The sequence below is a fragment of the Mytilinidion resinicola genome (assembly GCF_010093595.1).
Source record: "Mytilinidion resinicola strain CBS 304.34 unplaced genomic scaffold BDZ99scaffold_4, whole genome shotgun sequence".
Taxonomy (NCBI): Eukaryota; Fungi; Ascomycota; class Dothideomycetes; order Mytilinidiales; family Mytilinidiaceae; genus Mytilinidion; species Mytilinidion resinicola.
In genome coordinates, this window is record NW_022985440.1 from 1,772,469 (window position 1) to 1,788,123 (window position 15,655).

The 15,655-nt window shown below is 52.4% G+C and overlaps 5 protein-coding genes across 5 annotated transcripts; 2 read left to right on the forward strand and 3 right to left on the reverse strand.

Moving 5' to 3' along the window:
- The first annotated feature begins 1,082 nt into the window (after window positions 1-1,082).
- On the forward strand, window positions 1,083-5,414 carry BDZ99DRAFT_459992 (Not1-domain-containing protein). The gene has a single exon (XM_033719283.1). It carries the CDS (start codon window positions 1,126-1,128, stop codon window positions 5,278-5,280), a length of 4,155 nt encoding a protein of 1,384 aa, XP_033581263.1. The 5' UTR covers window positions 1,083-1,125; the 3' UTR covers window positions 5,281-5,414.
- Window positions 5,415-5,959: 545 nt separating this feature from the next.
- Window positions 5,960-7,986, forward strand: BDZ99DRAFT_495815 (uncharacterized protein; the record flags this gene model as incomplete). Its single annotated transcript, XM_033723405.1, has 5 exons — window positions 5,960-6,011; window positions 6,121-6,487; window positions 6,548-6,849; window positions 6,999-7,641; window positions 7,711-7,986. 5 exons carry the CDS (start codon window positions 5,960-5,962, stop codon window positions 7,751-7,753), a joined length of 1,407 nt encoding a protein of 468 aa, XP_033581264.1. The 3' UTR covers window positions 7,754-7,986.
- Window positions 7,987-9,896: 1,910 nt separating this feature from the next.
- BDZ99DRAFT_459993 (membrane fusion mating protein FIG1) lies at window positions 9,897-11,749 on the reverse strand. The gene is made up of 4 exons (XM_033719284.1): window positions 11,290-11,749; window positions 11,156-11,224; window positions 10,770-11,097; window positions 9,897-10,713 (listed from the first exon to the last, which is right to left on the reverse strand). Exons 1-4 carry the CDS (start codon window positions 11,321-11,323, stop codon window positions 10,332-10,334), a joined length of 813 nt encoding a protein of 270 aa, XP_033581265.1. The 5' UTR covers window positions 11,324-11,749; the 3' UTR covers window positions 9,897-10,331.
- Window positions 11,750-12,376: 627 nt separating this feature from the next.
- Window positions 12,377-12,984, reverse strand: BDZ99DRAFT_459994 (uncharacterized protein). Its single transcript, XM_033719285.1, has 3 exons — window positions 12,871-12,984; window positions 12,757-12,812; window positions 12,377-12,706 (listed from the first exon to the last, which is right to left on the reverse strand). The coding sequence occupies exons 1-3, from the start codon at window positions 12,937-12,939 to the stop codon at window positions 12,562-12,564; spliced, it is 270 nt and encodes an 89-aa protein (XP_033581266.1). The 5' UTR covers window positions 12,940-12,984; the 3' UTR covers window positions 12,377-12,561.
- A 931-nt stretch (window positions 12,985-13,915) lies between these two features.
- BDZ99DRAFT_516909 (uncharacterized protein) lies at window positions 13,916-15,034 on the reverse strand (the record flags this gene model as incomplete). Its single annotated transcript, XM_033725113.1, has 1 exon — window positions 13,916-15,034. The coding sequence occupies one exon, from the start codon at window positions 15,032-15,034 to the stop codon at window positions 13,916-13,918; it is 1,119 nt and encodes a 372-aa protein (XP_033581267.1).
- Between the last annotated feature and the right edge of the window lie 621 nt (window positions 15,035-15,655).

Consider the following 15,655-nt stretch of genomic DNA (forward strand, 5'->3'; position numbering starts at 1 on the left):
CGACTACGAAAAGCGTTTACGAGCGAGCTGTTCGAAGGCGCTTCAGATGACGTAAAAGCTCACGCGGAGCAAGCTGCCAAACATCCACTGGTTTCCCTCGACGCAACGAGCACACTCTTTAGCATGATCTTCCGATCTCAGGAATGGTACAGCACGGCGCAAGCTCTTGGCATACCCGAGTTGGTTATCAACGCCAAGACAGACATATTTTTGGTTGCTGCCGCTGCTACCCCAAAGCCGTGGGGCGCTCTTCAAGAACAGGCCATGAAACAGCTTTATTATCCGTTCCTGCTGAAGAAACTCGACCATTACGATTTCGTCTTATATGGTCTATGGCAACAAGATACGAGCTGGCTAGTTTCAAAGTTCATCGAAGCCTACAATCAGGATCCGATGACATTGTTGGTCGTCATGGACCATGCCAAAGACTACGGTTGGCTAGAGCCTCTGATCGATGCTAGTAACGATTTGAGTCTCGACCTAATCGCTCAAGCTCACTCGCAAGGCCTGTGGGACATTGAACCATGGGCGCAAAAAGCATACGACCGCTTGGGACCTCTATTTCGTGGCGTGCTGAGCCGTTTTCTCGTTTCGAAGACAGAGTACGAGTTGCAGTCACAACGCGAAGGTGTGACGACGAGCCCGTCACTGACCGTTAGAACCGTGTACTCTCTTCTCGGGATTATTGCGGAAAGCGGAGACACTGATTTGACATCAGAGAGAGATCTTCTTACCTTGCAGAGATCGTGCATTCAGGCATATCCTCGCATCATCAACTACGGAGAAGGATTTGATGAGATCACAGACGCCAACGGCAAGGGTAGCAATGGTTTGCCCGAGAACGGTTTGCCAGAAGAGGCCGACAAGAAAATGCAGGAGCACTACAAGAATATGTACAGCGGCGAAAGCAGTGTGAGCGACATCATCGAAGTCCTTCGCCGCTACAAGAGCTCCGAAGACCCGTCTGAGCAGGACCTTTTTGCTTGCATGATCCATGGCCTTTTCGACGAATACAACTGCTTCGGCGAATACCCTCTGGAGGCTCTGGCGACCACCGCAGTGCTTTTTGGCGGCATCATTAACTTCGATTTACTGTCAAGAATCGCCCTTCAAGTCGCGTTGAAGATGGTTTTGGAAGCCATCCAGGAGTACGGCCCAGAAGACTCCATGTACAAGTTCGGTCTCCAAGCGCTTCTGCACTTCCAGAGCAAACTCCCCGAGTGGCCGCATTACTGTGAGGAGCTCTTGAATGTGCCTCATCTTCGCGGAACCGAGGCTTTCTCGAAAGTCGAGGACGTTGTGGGCCACCAGATTGAAGGAGTCAATGGCGAGGCGCAGAATGGTGTGAACATGAGTAACGGTACTAATGTGGACGAACTGGTCCAAGCTGAGCCTGCGATTCCACGCTTTACATGCTTGCATGTCGACCCTCCAATTGAGGCAGATCAATTCGAAGAACCCGACGAGGAAGTTCAGGATAAGGTCCTCTTTGTTCTGAACAACGTATCGGAACGAAATTTGAGGGACAAGATTAAAGACCTTATGGGAGCTCTCAAAGAGAAACACCACCAATGGTTTGCCGGGTATCTCGTAGAAGAACGAGCGAAGATGCAGCCAAACTTCCAGCAACTGTATTTGGATATGCTGGAACTGTTCAACGACAAGACACTGTGGGCGGAGGTTCTCCGAGAAACTTACCATTCCGTCATTCGAATGCTGAATTCGGAGTCCACGATCGGCTCCTCCACAGAACGGACCCATCTAAAGAATCTTGCCGGATGGCTTGGCTCCTTGACTATTGCCCGCGATAAGCCGATCAAGTTCAGGAATATCTCTTTCAAAGACTTGCTTATCGAAGGCTATGACACAGACCGCCTTTTGCTCGTGATTCCATTCACTTGCAAGGTCTTGATCCAAGCCGCCAAGTCTACGGTCTTCAAACCACCTAATCCTTGGACTATGGAAATCATTCGCATCCTCCTAGAATTGTACAAGCATGCGGATCTAAAGCTCAATCAGAAGTTCGAGATTGAGGTTCTGTGCAAAGGCTTGGATCTGGACTACGACAAGGTCACGCCTTCTGACTGCATTCGTTCCAGACCTGCACAAGACGACGAATATTTGGGGGCAATGGTGCCCGATGGTATGGAAGCCTTCAGCGATCTTTCTATCATGGGCTTGAACAGGGCTCGTGGCCAAAACGAGCGCTTCTCACCTGGAGCAATCACAGCCTCTCTGCCAGACTTCAGTACTCGGTTGACATATCCGCCCATCACTGGCGGCGCTGCTGCCCAGGCATCGCTCAAGAAAATATTTCACTCTGCAGTTCATCAAGCGATTCAAGAGATCATCGCACCGGTCGTAGAACGATCCGTCACTATTGCGGCTATCTCCACTTCACAGCTAATTGCCAAGGACTTCGCTATGGAGCCAGACGAGAACAAGCTTCGCGATTCCGCCCATACCGTGGTGAAGTCATTGTCAGGTGCCTTGGCACTTGTGACCTGCAAGGAACCCCTCCGCATGAGTATCATGAACAACATTCGAGTGATGGCTCGGGATCTTCCTGAACACGCTCTTCCAGAAGGACATGTCCTGATGTTCGTCAACGACAACCTCGATACAGTCTGCAGTGTTGTTGAACAGGCAGCGGAGAACCAGTCTTTGCCTGAGATTGATATGCAGATTGAAGATCAGGTACTGAACCGTCGCGCGTATCGCAACTCGCGAACAAACGAACCTTTTGGAAGCAAGGACACTTCCATCAGCCAATGGGCATTCTATATTCCGGATCCGTACAAGCAGACTGCTGGTGGTCTCAACCGGGAGCAATTGGCTATCTACGAAGAGTTTGGTCGCCAACCGCGAGCATTACCGCATGCCAACAATGTCTCACAAGATAGCGGACGACAAATGCCTGACGTTTTGCAAGACCAGTTTGCTGTTCCCAACTTGCCAACGCCGGCTGAGGCGCCTGCTGTACCCCGTCAAACACTTCAACCACAGCAGCCCCGTATGCAAGCTCTTGCTCCTACCCATGCCCCACCCGCTCAACAGCACTTGAACGGCTACATGGAGCACTCAGGACCTGATAGTAGCCAGCGCGCAGAAGAACTCGTCGCCGAGCTGCACCGAGCCGTGACCGAGGCGCCTGAAGAACACGTGGACGAGTTATCAACGACGGCACCGACGCATCACATTTTCCGTGAACTGTTGGATACCCTCGTGAACGCGGCGAACAAGGACATGGTTGCAATGAATATTGCCATGAAAGTCACACTGTATCTCTTCTCTGATCCTGCGAAGCGTTTGGAGACGGAAGTGATGACCCATCTACTTGCCCAACTCTGTCGGATGTCTGTGACAACGTCGAGGCAGGTGATCATGTGGCTGACTACTATCGATGATGACCGCATCTTCAATTCTGGAGTTATTGTATCCTTGATCAATGTTGACCTTATGGATTTGCATCGCGTCAACATCACGATTGCAAAGGCAATTCAGAGACGAAGCGTACCGGCGGCAGAGCTTCTCTCCAGTCTCATAGACGAGATTCTGCTGAATGAGCAGCCTGGCGCGCTTCGGGCCGAGTTTGCTTTATCCATCGATGCTCTTATGCAGTGGCTGGCAGAAGATCCTAGCTTTGTGACAGGAAACCAGATTGTCGGAAAGCTACAAATGCGGTCGAGCGACGCAGCTCTACAAACACCTCCGACCCCAAGCAGGAACGATCAACTCCGATATACCTTTGACGAATGGGTGGGCTTGCAGTATCCGGACACTCCAAAGAAGTCTATTGCGGCATTCATCTACCAACTGCATGAGCGAAAGGTCCTTGATACACCATCAGAGACGGCTTCTTTGATCCGCGTTTGCGTTGAGGCTTCCATTGAGTCATTCGAGCGCGAAGCGGAGAACTACGGAAACCTGGACACCGCCTACATCAATGTGGATGCGCTAGGTAGACTGATCGTATCACTAGTCATATATCAAGGCGAAGAAGATGGTGCGGTGAAAGAGAGCAAGGCTAGATATCTCGACGCTATCTTGTGCATTGTGGTGTTGATCCTATGCGACCATCACCGCATTCGCGGAGAGCGTTTCAGCTCAAAGGTTTTCTTCCGCCTATTCTCGACGATTCTTTCAGAACTCCACATTGCAGCCAACGAAAATGAACTCTCTGGCTTCAAAACCGACATTTTCCTTGTTTTGGGCAGAGCCTTCTTGGCTCTTCAACCACAATACTTTGAAAATTTTGCATTTTCATGGCTGGGCTTGGTGGCGCACCGGATCTTTATCCCTGCTCTCCTTGACGAGGATCATCAAGACCTACATTCCAAGGAACGACGCTGGGACACCTATACACAGCTCATGGAAGCCCTCCTCAGATACACCGGCGAGAAAGTAAGACCCGCCGGTACCGCTAGCGCGGCACAGAGCTTCTATCGCGGGGTCCTTAGAGTCCTCTTGGTCATTCATCACGACTACCCGGAGTTCCTTGCCGAGAACCATTTCAAGCTTTGCAATGGCATCCCAATGCACTGCACCCAGCTTCGGAACCTCATCATCAGTGCCTACCCTTCCACAATCCTCGAAATGCCGGATCCTTTCACGGTTAATCTCAAGGTGGATCGCCTTGAAGAGATCCGCCAAACTCCGATCGTCCGCGGTGATATTGAAGACCCTATTCGCCGAGCTGGAATCAAGGATACCCTGGACAACCTCCTCCGGACCACGGATCAGAACGCAGAAGACATCAAGATGATCTGCGAAGCTACATCTTATCCCGAGCCGAAGGATAACGGGTTTGAGCTAATGCGGACCACTGCAGACTCAATCCTTATCCAAGCCATGGTTCTTTACATCGGGTCATCAGCACTAGAGGCACAGGGCTCCAAAGGACCAGCTTTCAATAAAACTTCGCCCTCTACTAAGTTGCTCGAAAATTTAGCGAGAGAACTCCGGCCTGAAGCTCGATTCCACTTCATCAGCGCCATGGCAAACCAGTTGAGATGGCCTAACAGCCACACCCATTTCTTCAGCTATGCGGTTCTTCATCTCTTTGGCCCTCCTAATCAACAGAGGCTGGATGTGCAAGAAACCATTACGAGGGTGCTTTTGGAGAGGCTCCTAGTCCATCGACCACATCCCTGGGGTCTCATCATCACACTCCTAGAACTCCTCAAGAATGCTGAATACCAGTTCTGGACCTTGCCATTTATCGAGTCAGCCCCCGAGGTCAGTGGAAATCTTCACTCTTTGTTGGGGCTCCCTGTCTAAAGGAACTTCCAGGTCCGGAGGCTGTTCGATGCGCTCTTCGCACACGCTCAACACAGCCCTCATGTCGGACTGTAGGTCGGCGTTTCGAAATGTCCCGCATTATCAGCGGACATTTGAGCATCTCAACTTCCAAAAAACGACTTAGCCACTTTCACCAAAACTCAGCTTATGCATTCCTCCAACTGCATCAAGCAATCACCTAGTAATGTCTGGTTCACTTTCTTCAATGCATTTACGTGCGTGGGGGGTCTAACGGTATTCTGGGAATTCATTGCATGGGACGGATCTGAAGGCGAACACTTTGAAGTCGGAATCGGATTACATATCTTCCTTTGGGCTTCTTCGGTTGTTCATCAATTCTCTCTTACCAACCTTTTAACTCTTCTGTCTGCCTTTTTTTCCTCTACTTTTTGAATGTTCTATCCTTCTGCATCACCTTCTCGTCCCCCATTTGCCGTGGATAGCCAGTCTTGGAGGACGAGTGATATATATCAGGCGGGCTTAGTGGGGCAAGAGGGTGCCGATGCAAGGAATGGAACGGGATGCGGAGCTTAGGGTGAGCGGGCTTGTTCTCCTGTGGGTCCTAAAGGCTTTTTCTCTTGATTCCTCTGAGATAAAAAGCATGGCGTTTGTGGGTAGCGGGGAGGCCACGAACAATCCAGGTTTTTTGGACTTCACCATGTGTGTATCATATTCTTTGCGGTTTTGCCGGTGGGACGGCTGCATATATTGTAGGATACCTATGGATGCTGCTTTTTGCGATGATATCTCTTTGTGGTGATGTGTGATTAGCAGGCCATCTCGTCCCTTTCCCTTCGTGACGTCCTATTTTGCGTTCAGGCCTTGGCGAAACCTTTTTCCGACGCGGTTATCTCAACGACACCTCACTATACCTCCTTCGACATCCACCCACACTTTCGACTCATCCACGTAGCGATGAGGTTGTAGGTGGTGGAGACCGAGACCTTTCCCCGATACGGTCAGCCTGCTGCGCCACCCCAGACCTCGCGCTTCAAACGGACGATCGCTGGGTGAATTGCGATCTCAAAGTAAAGGTTACATGTCACCACATATTGGCTAGCGTGCAGATTGACCACAATCAAGACGAAGCACCTTCTGGTCATCTTACGACGCGTCGAACGCACTCGAAACCTCAATTTGTCGCTGCAATGTCGGCGTCCGGGCAGAGTGCCTTCTCTGCTGACATGTAAGTCAACCCTCTCCCTTTTACACTTTGGTAGTAATGAGCTCACTCGACGCTTTACAGGGTGACATCTCCTACCATCGAAGTTCGCGTTGGCAAAGGGTCCGAATTGCGAAAGTGGTATCTCCCTCGAGACTTACTGTGCCGGACCTCGCCGTACTTTCGCGAAGAATGCAAGGACGACGAGCACCAGAAGCTCATCATAATGCCCGAGGATGAGCCCGAAATCTTCGAACTGTTCATCCAGTGGCTCTTCAGTAAAGGATATAGCTTCAACGCGGAACCTCTTGACGATCTCGACACGCCTCGTGCTGAATCTAGTGATGGCTTACTGCTGGGGACCTACAAACCAAGGACGAACATACGTGCGTGGGTTCTAGCCGAGAAGTTGGGAACGGCAGGCTTCAAGAATTATGCCATGCGACAACTTTTCCGAGACCATGTGCCAAAAGGTTGACAACCCCATCTGCATCCCACGCTGGCACACCAAAACCTCTCTACAAATTACGTGCAGATGACATTCTCTACGTATGCCGGAACACAGCGCCGGACTCGATGCTTTCCAAGTTCTTGAGGCATGTTGTAGCCTTGGGCTGGATGGGTTGTCTCTCATTCGACTGTCGGACCCCAGAGGCGTTCAGAGCCTTGGAAAAGCTCTGCAAAGTCGATGTCACAGCGCGATTCGTGGCATGCTTGCTCTATAGCCTGTCCTTCGACAGAGAGAATATCGAGGCAGCCTTCAAAGTCGGCCGGAGTGCCTATTTCGAACACACCGACGCTGTCAAGAGTGGCCAGGTTACTGCCCGACCCGGCCAAGACAGATTAGGTCGCGGAGCACAGTCCGGGTATCAACTAAAGCACTTCGCTATCAAGGACACATATCTGGCTGGTCCAGACCTGACTATGATCTACAACTCTGAGATGAAGTGCTATTACATCCGGCGCGTCAGTTCGGGTACTGTCACAACCGTTGGTCAAATTCAGCCTCAGACAATCATCGAGAGACTTGGATGTGCTGAATCACGCAGCCTTCGACTCTATACAAACTTCGCTTTCACCCCGAGACATTGGTTTGATCTGCAATTCGATGATCAAGAGGGTTTCAACAACGTCATAAGTAGTCTTCCTAGCAATTGTCTAAAGACTGCGATGACGAGGTAAGATGTCCACATGCACATATGCGCTTGTCCAAATTGATATTTAGGATACTAACGGCGATCCTTTAGCAATCAGATGACGGAAATCTTCAAACCTTCGCCTTTCTTCTAAAGAGAAAAGTGAGATTAGCCTACCGGGCTATCAGCCGCGGAGGAGCAATTCTCGAAGTATCATCTAGTCATAGCAGACTGGATGAAAGAACATTTCCTGTAAGATATACGTTCGAGCTCGTTGCTCAGCATATGCTTGGGAAGAATGCGAAGAGCGGTATGGCCCCCTTTAAACATAGGCAATCATCTTTAGCAAGACGTGCGAGACGGCTGAGGTTGAGGCATCGCGAAAGGGAATCCCAACCGCTGGGAATGTCCAAGAAAGGTGAAGGAAAGGAGAAGAGGACCAAGTGCCGGCGTGAATTGACTTTCGCAATATGATGGATTCTAGGCGATGTAAGCTTTTATTCTAAATTAAAGAAGTCTGCACACACTTATTATTCCCTTTGGCCTAGGCCTTTCTCAGTACATGTTTGAAGCCGGGGACACAACTTGCAGCAATCAGTTTGAAAGCTAGGTATGCTCCCCACGCCACCTCAGACGGCATCGTCTACCTGGACTGTGCTGAGAGCCGCACACGCGCTCGAGTCATACGGTGCGGAACCACGTAAAACTATCTCCAATCTTACGAAGACTTCCTCCATCTGCATCAAGCCACCACCGTAGTTGGAGGCTATGCTTGTATATTACAGTAGGCCGAGCGATGTCAAATGCAAAGATCTACATGGTCTTCGATCCCGTAAAGCTCAGTTTCAGGAATCCTGGTCGGCGTTTCACGTGCAAGCAGCAAATGAGGCGTTAACTGGCAAAAGGAAGCTCGGAATGCTAATCACTCCGAAGAATGGCAAACTTGAGACTGAAGAGAGTATCTGTCCCCGGATCTGAAGATGTCTTGGGTTCTTGCAGCATCGTAAGATAAGTGTAGGTCAATCTCACGTTCTGCACTGCCCCATCTCTAACCTCTTTGAACTATTTATTGGTGGCTTTAGTCTATTAACGCGAACTATCTCTTTCTCCGTCCTACATAGTCAGCTCTATACCCTCTAAACCAATATTAGGAATCTCGCTCCCTCTGACTTTGACGCTAGCGCTCCCTCTGTACATCATGCTAGGGTCTATGCGAAGGTAAGGAGCTGTTGAGAACGTTTGTCTCTGCCACGGCGCCGTTTCTTGAGTGTGATAGAGTACGAAGACGGTGCTTAGGCCACGAGTCTTTGTATAGGTTAACCCTCGGAAGCCTCATGAGGTAGTATCAAGGAATATGATAAACATATGCACGGCGCATCGTCTTCTCCAAATCCTATTCTCATATCTCTGTAACACGAACTCCCAAGCTTGAAGGCACTATTTAACTCAGCATTGCGTGATTCCAAGTTTTCCCGTCACCGCTCACATTCTAACTTTCCTATATTCCCTCTCCGTAATATTGTCATTACTCTTCTCCTCCCTACACCAAAACAGTCCACCAAAACAGTCCACCAAAACAGTCCACACCACCACGAACCCTCATCCCTCCACCACTCTTGCAGCGTTGCCGGTCCTTCAGCTCCTCTCCCCGCCTCCTTTCCACATCCTCTCCCACAACCTCCCCCAAAAAAAGAAAAATAACCGACCGCATCTCTCTCCCTCTCTCTCTCTCTCTCTCTCTCACACACACACACACACTCACACAACTACGCCCACCTCTCCATCTATCAGAAAATAAGAAAAATCACTAAATTCCCACCGCTAATCGCTCTACTCCATTCCACCTAACCTACGAACGAACCGCAGACCTACACTGCGCACGCTTTCGCGACCCGAGCCAACGACATGGGCACGGAGTTGCGTAGCAGCTGACGGCGCGCAGATGGCGGGCTCACGGAGGCGAGGTGATTGGTGGGAGGAGGGGGCCGGTGGATGGGAGTGTACGCTGATGAGTGGCTTGTTATGATGTTGGTAGACCCCGGGGGAGGCGACGGCGCCTTTGGGGGGGGGGGGGGAAGAGAAATCGGGCAGGGTTTGGTACTTATCACTTGGTCTATGGGGTTTCTTGAGTTTCGGTGCGTTGATAGGGAGGCGGCGTCGTCGTCGTTGTTAAGTCTAGTTCGACAAAGGGGTGGACGTCCTTGTGGAAGGGCTTAGTAGGTGTTTCTCAACTCATCATAGAGGAATTTAGAGCCCGAGGAGTTTGCTTTATAATAGCCTAATGATCTTTTTGCATTGGCATGACGTTTCCATCATCGTCGTTGTTTCAGTGGTTCTAAATACATCCCGTCATTCCCAATCCATACATGGCTTCCGCCAGCCCCTCCATCCATCCATCAACATCTCCCATTTCCATAATCATTCTCGAGTCCAAATCCCATAGTGAGTCCATGAAGTCCCACATCATCCAACGCCCAAAATATGCCTTGCTTTCAAACCAGCACAAAAGCGTGCTCTATACAATGGGGTATGACGAGGAGCGAAGTGGAGTTGAAGCGATAGCAAGCAAAACCCAGAGCCCCATGCAACGCTAATGAAAATTGAAGAGAAAAACAGAAGATTTATCCACAAGTCGTTCCATCCCGCCTTGTTAACATCAACAACATCTTTGTGCTTTTTTTTTGGTTGGTTTTCGGCGTTTTTTTTTTCTTGGTTGGCTTCTCAGCCCGAGCTTAGTCGTTGTCGGTTAACCGGTCGAGCACAATGATACTCAAGATCATGACTAGTAGCCCGATCGTTACGATTATCAGCAGCACGAAGCCGAACCAGCCTAGTACCATCGCTGAGGTTCCGACCCCTGATTTCACCGACCCGTTTCCGAGGTCCTGCGCGATTGTGGCGGCGGCGACGGAGGCAGTGTGTTGCCATAAAACGCTGACGAGGACGAAGATGGACGAGATGAAGATGAGAGCGAGTGCGACTTGCGAGACGGGCCGCGAGGGGAAGGGCTTGACGTCGACGTCGGAGCCGGTTTGCAGGTCGCGCTCTTCGTGCCACCCTGGGAAGGTGGCGAGGAGGATGAAGGTGAAGAAGGCGAGGATGATAGCGACGATCCTGTAGCATGATTAGCTCGCTGTCTTTACCAGTGGTGTTTTCGGGGGGTCACTTACAGTAGATACGGGAAAATGATGCTGTCTTTGAATGTGCTAGCGACCCAAATCAGATTCAGCGGATCCTGATCTACAGATACCTGCTCCGCAAGCGCCGTCGCGTTATTCGAGCACAAGAAGTCGCCGCCGTCGGGCGAGACGCAGATGCCAAAGTAGCCGACGCGGACGCCGAGTTGGGCTTGGCCGACGATGTTGGCGATGGCGGCGGTGACGCCGGGGTCGACCTGGGACGTGTCGTACGAGGGGGTGTAGTGTTGGTAGTACATGGAGATGAGGAAGATGCCGGGGATGAGGGGGGAGGTGGAGGAGCAGCCTGCTAGGAGGAGTGCTGTGGGAGGACATGTTAGCGACGGTGGAAAGGGAGGAGTGGGAAAGAGGGAACGTACATAACAGGATTATAGCGACGGCTATTAGTATCATGAGAATGTGATGGTAGCCCAGAAACGGTATTAGCCCTGGATGTCCCAGTTGTTAGCGTGATGTTCATTGCTGCAGCGAAGTTCCGGAGGGGGATACGCACGTTGCATGCTAACCGCAAACTTTAGATTCGCCATTGTGTGAGATCGGAATGTGGAGGTCTGCCGCTGAGGGCGTGGATTGCGACGAGTCTCCTACGGCTCCCGAAGGGCCGGGAGAGTGCTGAGGGAGGAATGCAGCCCGCAGCCGCTGTGCTGAAGAATGTGGAGGTGGTTCAAGAATGTGAGAGTTGTCGCAGCCGTATAAAGCCCAGGGCCCTCGCTCGAGCGATGTCTTGTCGGTCTTCAGCGAGTGTGCGTGGAAGAGGATATGGCGAGGTCGAGAGTATAGTCGGTGTTGAGGAAGCAACAAACTGCGGCACACTTGCAAATAGTCAGAGTGGTATTCGGTCTCAAAGTTGAGAGAGTAAGGAAAAGGTGTTTAGCTCAGGTAGTCGTCCCCTTGTGCAGGAATGCGCAGTCCTAATTGCGGTGGTGGGTGTCGAGAATGGCTGTGGCTGGTACTGTGGAGGTCGAGGAGGTTGGGCCCAGCCTCGAAGTTTTGGCCCATACAAACACGCGACGCCGCCCCGGCAACGCGCACCAACCAGCCACCCGCGCCCGCGCCCACGCCACAGAGCGAGACGATGCTGAGAGCAGCTAGAGGCTGCCGAGAGCAGTTAGAGAATCCGCGCGACCTGCGCCGGCCCAGACCGGGCCGTGTCAGTTTCCAGATCCCGTGTTGCCGTCTGCAGGGGCGAGCTCCGGTTCCAAGCTGCCTGCAAGACCTCCCAGCCTCCTCTGTGACGTGTTCATATCGATGATGAATCCTCCAAACGGATCAGTTAATGCCCCGTACGCTGTATGAATCTCTATGTGTGTTGGTCTTTATGACTATGGGCATTTACTGAACATGGCTGCCCACGCGGGTGAATTGCGACAACCATACCCGTTGCGGGAGGGCAGCATGTCACGAAGCAAGTTGTATACTATACAGTCGCTATGCAGTATCAAACACTCTTTCCTTTCGCAGAGAGATACAACTATACGTCTCGCTACAATCCTCGCCATTGGTCCTCAAAAGTTCCTCAGAACGAGTAGCAAGACCATAAGTTAGCGATGGCGCTGTGTACACACAATCACATCACAGCAAAGGTAAAGATTTTGATGATTGATCAATTCATTCTTCAGCCGTAGAGGCCGGTTGGTATCATAATCCCATCCTTAATAATACATCTCATCGATCCGATCCGTCATTATCTCATTCCTCCACTGCACTCTCGACGCTCAGATGAGGTCCAGTCGAGACACCACCGAGGCTGAGTCAATGACAGCGTCTAGTGCCTATCCGCGCCCAAGGCGTGCTTGGTCTTGTCGACAATGCTCTCGCCAGTGCTACCATGGACGTTGCGGTCCTTGGAGCGGCCGAACTTGTCGGAAATCTCCTGCGAGTCGGACTTGGATGAGTCGGGCTGGACGCCACTGGTGTATGTTAGTGGTGAGCTTGTAGGATGATGAAGGGGTAAGTGTACCGAGCGATCTTGTCTCCGGAGCCAGTGATGGCCTCCTTGATCTTCTCGCCGGTGGACTGGAAAGATGTTAGTTATTTGCATGGCGTGTTTGGCGGAGGGGGTGAGGCCGCGTACCTTGGTCGAGTTGGGAGTGAGCTTCTCCTCGGCCTTGGTGGAGAAGTCTTTGCGAGCGAAGTCAGACATAATGATGGTGATTGATTGATGGGTTGGTAGGTGTGGAAAGTGTAGGTTGGATTGTTGTTTGAGTTGTTGAGGTTGATGTTGCGGTGAGGAAGAGAAGTCGTAGGTAGGTGGGTATTTATGCAGGTGCTCAACACAGCGTTCCTTCCTCCCAAGCGCTGCCTACGTCATTCAGGGCTCGCTGCAACCGTTTCCAGTGTGCCAGTGCCCATCGCGCTTCAGTCTCGTGGCCGCCTTCGTCATTGCAGTTCGCGATCAGCCGAGAGGAACCTGAACGCGCCACCTCCACATCTGTGACACCACACGCTAATTCTCCTATTGGCTGGATGCATCAGGGCAAACCAGACCCTGCCGGGCGGTGATGTCATAGGGCTGGCTGCCACACATGTGGGGCCGGAGCAGTTTCCGATTTGCTTGTGGCTAGTGCTCTTTGGGGCACATTCCAAAGTCCCTGATTTCGCTCGCAATCGTTACTTGTCCGGGGCCCGGTAGTCGGCAAGAGACGGAAGCAAGATGAGGTAGGTGAGGTGGTCAAGATCGAAATCAGGGCTCGGGAAGGGTCTAGTTCTGAGGCATCTATTTCACAGTCACGTGCTCCTCAAACACCATCAACGCCAAACTTTCGACAGAACTTGAACTACTCTGCTTCAATTCGCGGAGAAAGGGTTGAACACTCACGTGCTTCTCATCCACATCGAAAATATTTGACCCGAGTTCAACGCCTTACCGCTTCCTTGATGTTCCAATGACCCGTCCGTCACGTGCTACCCATTCCCAGTCCGCGGTTTTTCTCCGTCTCCACAAAGGAAAAGAACAGAGTCAAGGATTGACAAGGAGAAGGAGCTGATTGAAACCTTAACCTTGCATAAACAGTCACGTCCTGGCGCTTCCACGACTAGCCTATACAGCATGCTCTACAGCCCATCACCTCTCTACCACTTTACGTTTGATGACCTATTCAGTCACAAATCCCAACATATCAGTCCGGAATTCCCATCCCCCTCAGCCTCCTCTCAACATCCCTCAACCTCCCCTCCAAACCCCGCTCCAACCTCTCCTTCATCTCCATCTCCCTCTCCCTCTCCCTCTCCTCCCTCAACCCCACAATCTCATCCAACTCATAAACCTCCACGCCCCACTCATGCCACCCACCCCCCTCAATCCGCCCCCTCGCCCTCGGCAACCCCCTCGCATCAACCCACTCACTCTTCTCCCTCAACGGCGCCGTCGCACACCACGAAACCTGCTCTCGGTGCTCCACGCACGCCTCCCACGCATCCTTTCCCCCCTTAAACGCTCCAATAACCAAACTACGATCTACCGCGAGGAACACCACGCCCTCGCTCCCACTTTGCTTAGTCGCGCGCGAAGCTGTCCTTACTGCTTCCTCGCCAGGGCCTGTTCGCTCCCCTCCCCCACCCTCTTCTCCTTCACCCCCTTCTCCCTCCTTCCTCACATCCCGTAGTTTCTGCGGCACAATCTCCAACCGGCCCCCCCTGACCCCAAACACCCGCAGCCCCTCTGCCCCGCCTTTCCCCCCCTGCTGCCCGCCGCCGCCGCCCAGCGCCCTCACGGCCGTGGTCGCAGTCACGAGCGAGCTGAACACGCCCGCGACGACGCCGTAGGGCTCGAAGAGCACCGTGTACACGCGCTCGGGCGAGGGCGGTGGGGCTGGGGGGTCGGGGGACGCGGGGACGAAGCGCTTTGGGGCGCGGAGGCGGGCGGAGGGGGGAGGGGGTTTGGGGTTAGGGGGAGGGTTGCGGTGACGGGGTTGAGAGCGGGGTGGGTTGGGGGAGCTGGCGGGCTCATTGGAGTGTTGGGCGTCCTGTGGACTACTGGTGGGGTTGGGCGGTTGCTGGGGATTTGGAGGCGCGTGTGCGGCAGAGCCGTTGGGGTGCTTGGTCTTTGGACGCGGAGTGTATCGGCTCTTCCGCGGTTTGGGCTGGATAGTCGCCGGAGGCGGGACTGCGTTGTACCTCTTAGGTGGATCGCTGGCGGGTTTTGGGGGTGGTGGTTTGGAGTCTTTGATGCTCATGCTCTGCACGAGCGCGGTGATGTCGTCTGGAGACATAGCATACAGCATGAATAAGATAGCCATAGCAAGACTGAGAGCTGAGAGCTTGAGGAGAACGAACCTACCCCGCAGCCAACAGCTCACAGCTGCAAGCTGCGATCTTCTTCCAATCACGGAGTCGCAAGGCTATCCAATAGGGGCGCTCTAGCACGTGTGACAGCAGTAGCGCATATGCAAGTCGCTCGTCTCGCTATCGAACCTGCTATACAGTCAAGAAACACCAACAACGAACAACTTACAATATGCTTGTATTACCAATGAATTATGCACACCCTAATTACCCGTGCCGGCATCGCAATGCCTATGAACAGCTCTATCGTCTAAATGATCCCGCAGGCACCTACTCACCTCACCTCCTCCCCCTCCCCCTCCCCCTCCCCCCCTTCCCACTCTCATAACTCACATCCAGCTGAAACAACGAGTTCAAGAACCCGCCCGCAACACCACCGCCCCCTCTCTGTATCCCACTCCCACTCCCACGCCTCTTACTCGGACTCACACTCGCCGCCCTAACAACCTCCTTGCCCTTCGTCTTCGCCGTCGCCGTCGCCGACCTCGCCAAAGAAGCAGCCGCAGACATAGTCGTAGACGCAGGCGCAAAACTAGTCCCACCGTTCCCCCACAAGTCTCCCTATCAAAAACAGT

Bases quoted from the DNA above. Each gene is read 5' to 3' on its own strand.
- BDZ99DRAFT_459992 (XM_033719283.1), top strand. From the start codon at position 1,126: ATGGTTTTGGAAGCCATCCAGGAGTACGGCCCAGAAGACTCCATGTAC.
- BDZ99DRAFT_459993 (XM_033719284.1), bottom strand. From the start codon at position 11,323: ATGGCGAATCTAAAGTTTGCGGTTAGCATGCAAC. The intron at 11,225-11,289 runs GTGCGTATCCCC...TGGGACATCCAG, and splicing joins GTTTGCGGTTAGCATGCAAC to GGCTAATACCGTTTCTGGGC. The intron at 10,714-10,769 runs GTAAGTGACCCC...ATCATGCTACAG, and splicing joins ATCATTTTCCCGTATCTACT to GATCGTCGCTATCATCCTCG.
- BDZ99DRAFT_459994 (XM_033719285.1), bottom strand. From the start codon at position 12,939: ATGTCTGACTTCGCTCGCAAAGACTTCTCCACCAAGGCCGAGGAGAAG. The intron at 12,813-12,870 runs GTACGCGGCCTC...ACATCTTTCCAG, and splicing joins TCACTCCCAACTCGACCAAG to TCCACCGGCGAGAAGATCAA. The intron at 12,707-12,756 runs GTACACTTACCC...AACATACACCAG, and splicing joins TCCGGAGACAAGATCGCTCG to TGGCGTCCAGCCCGACTCAT.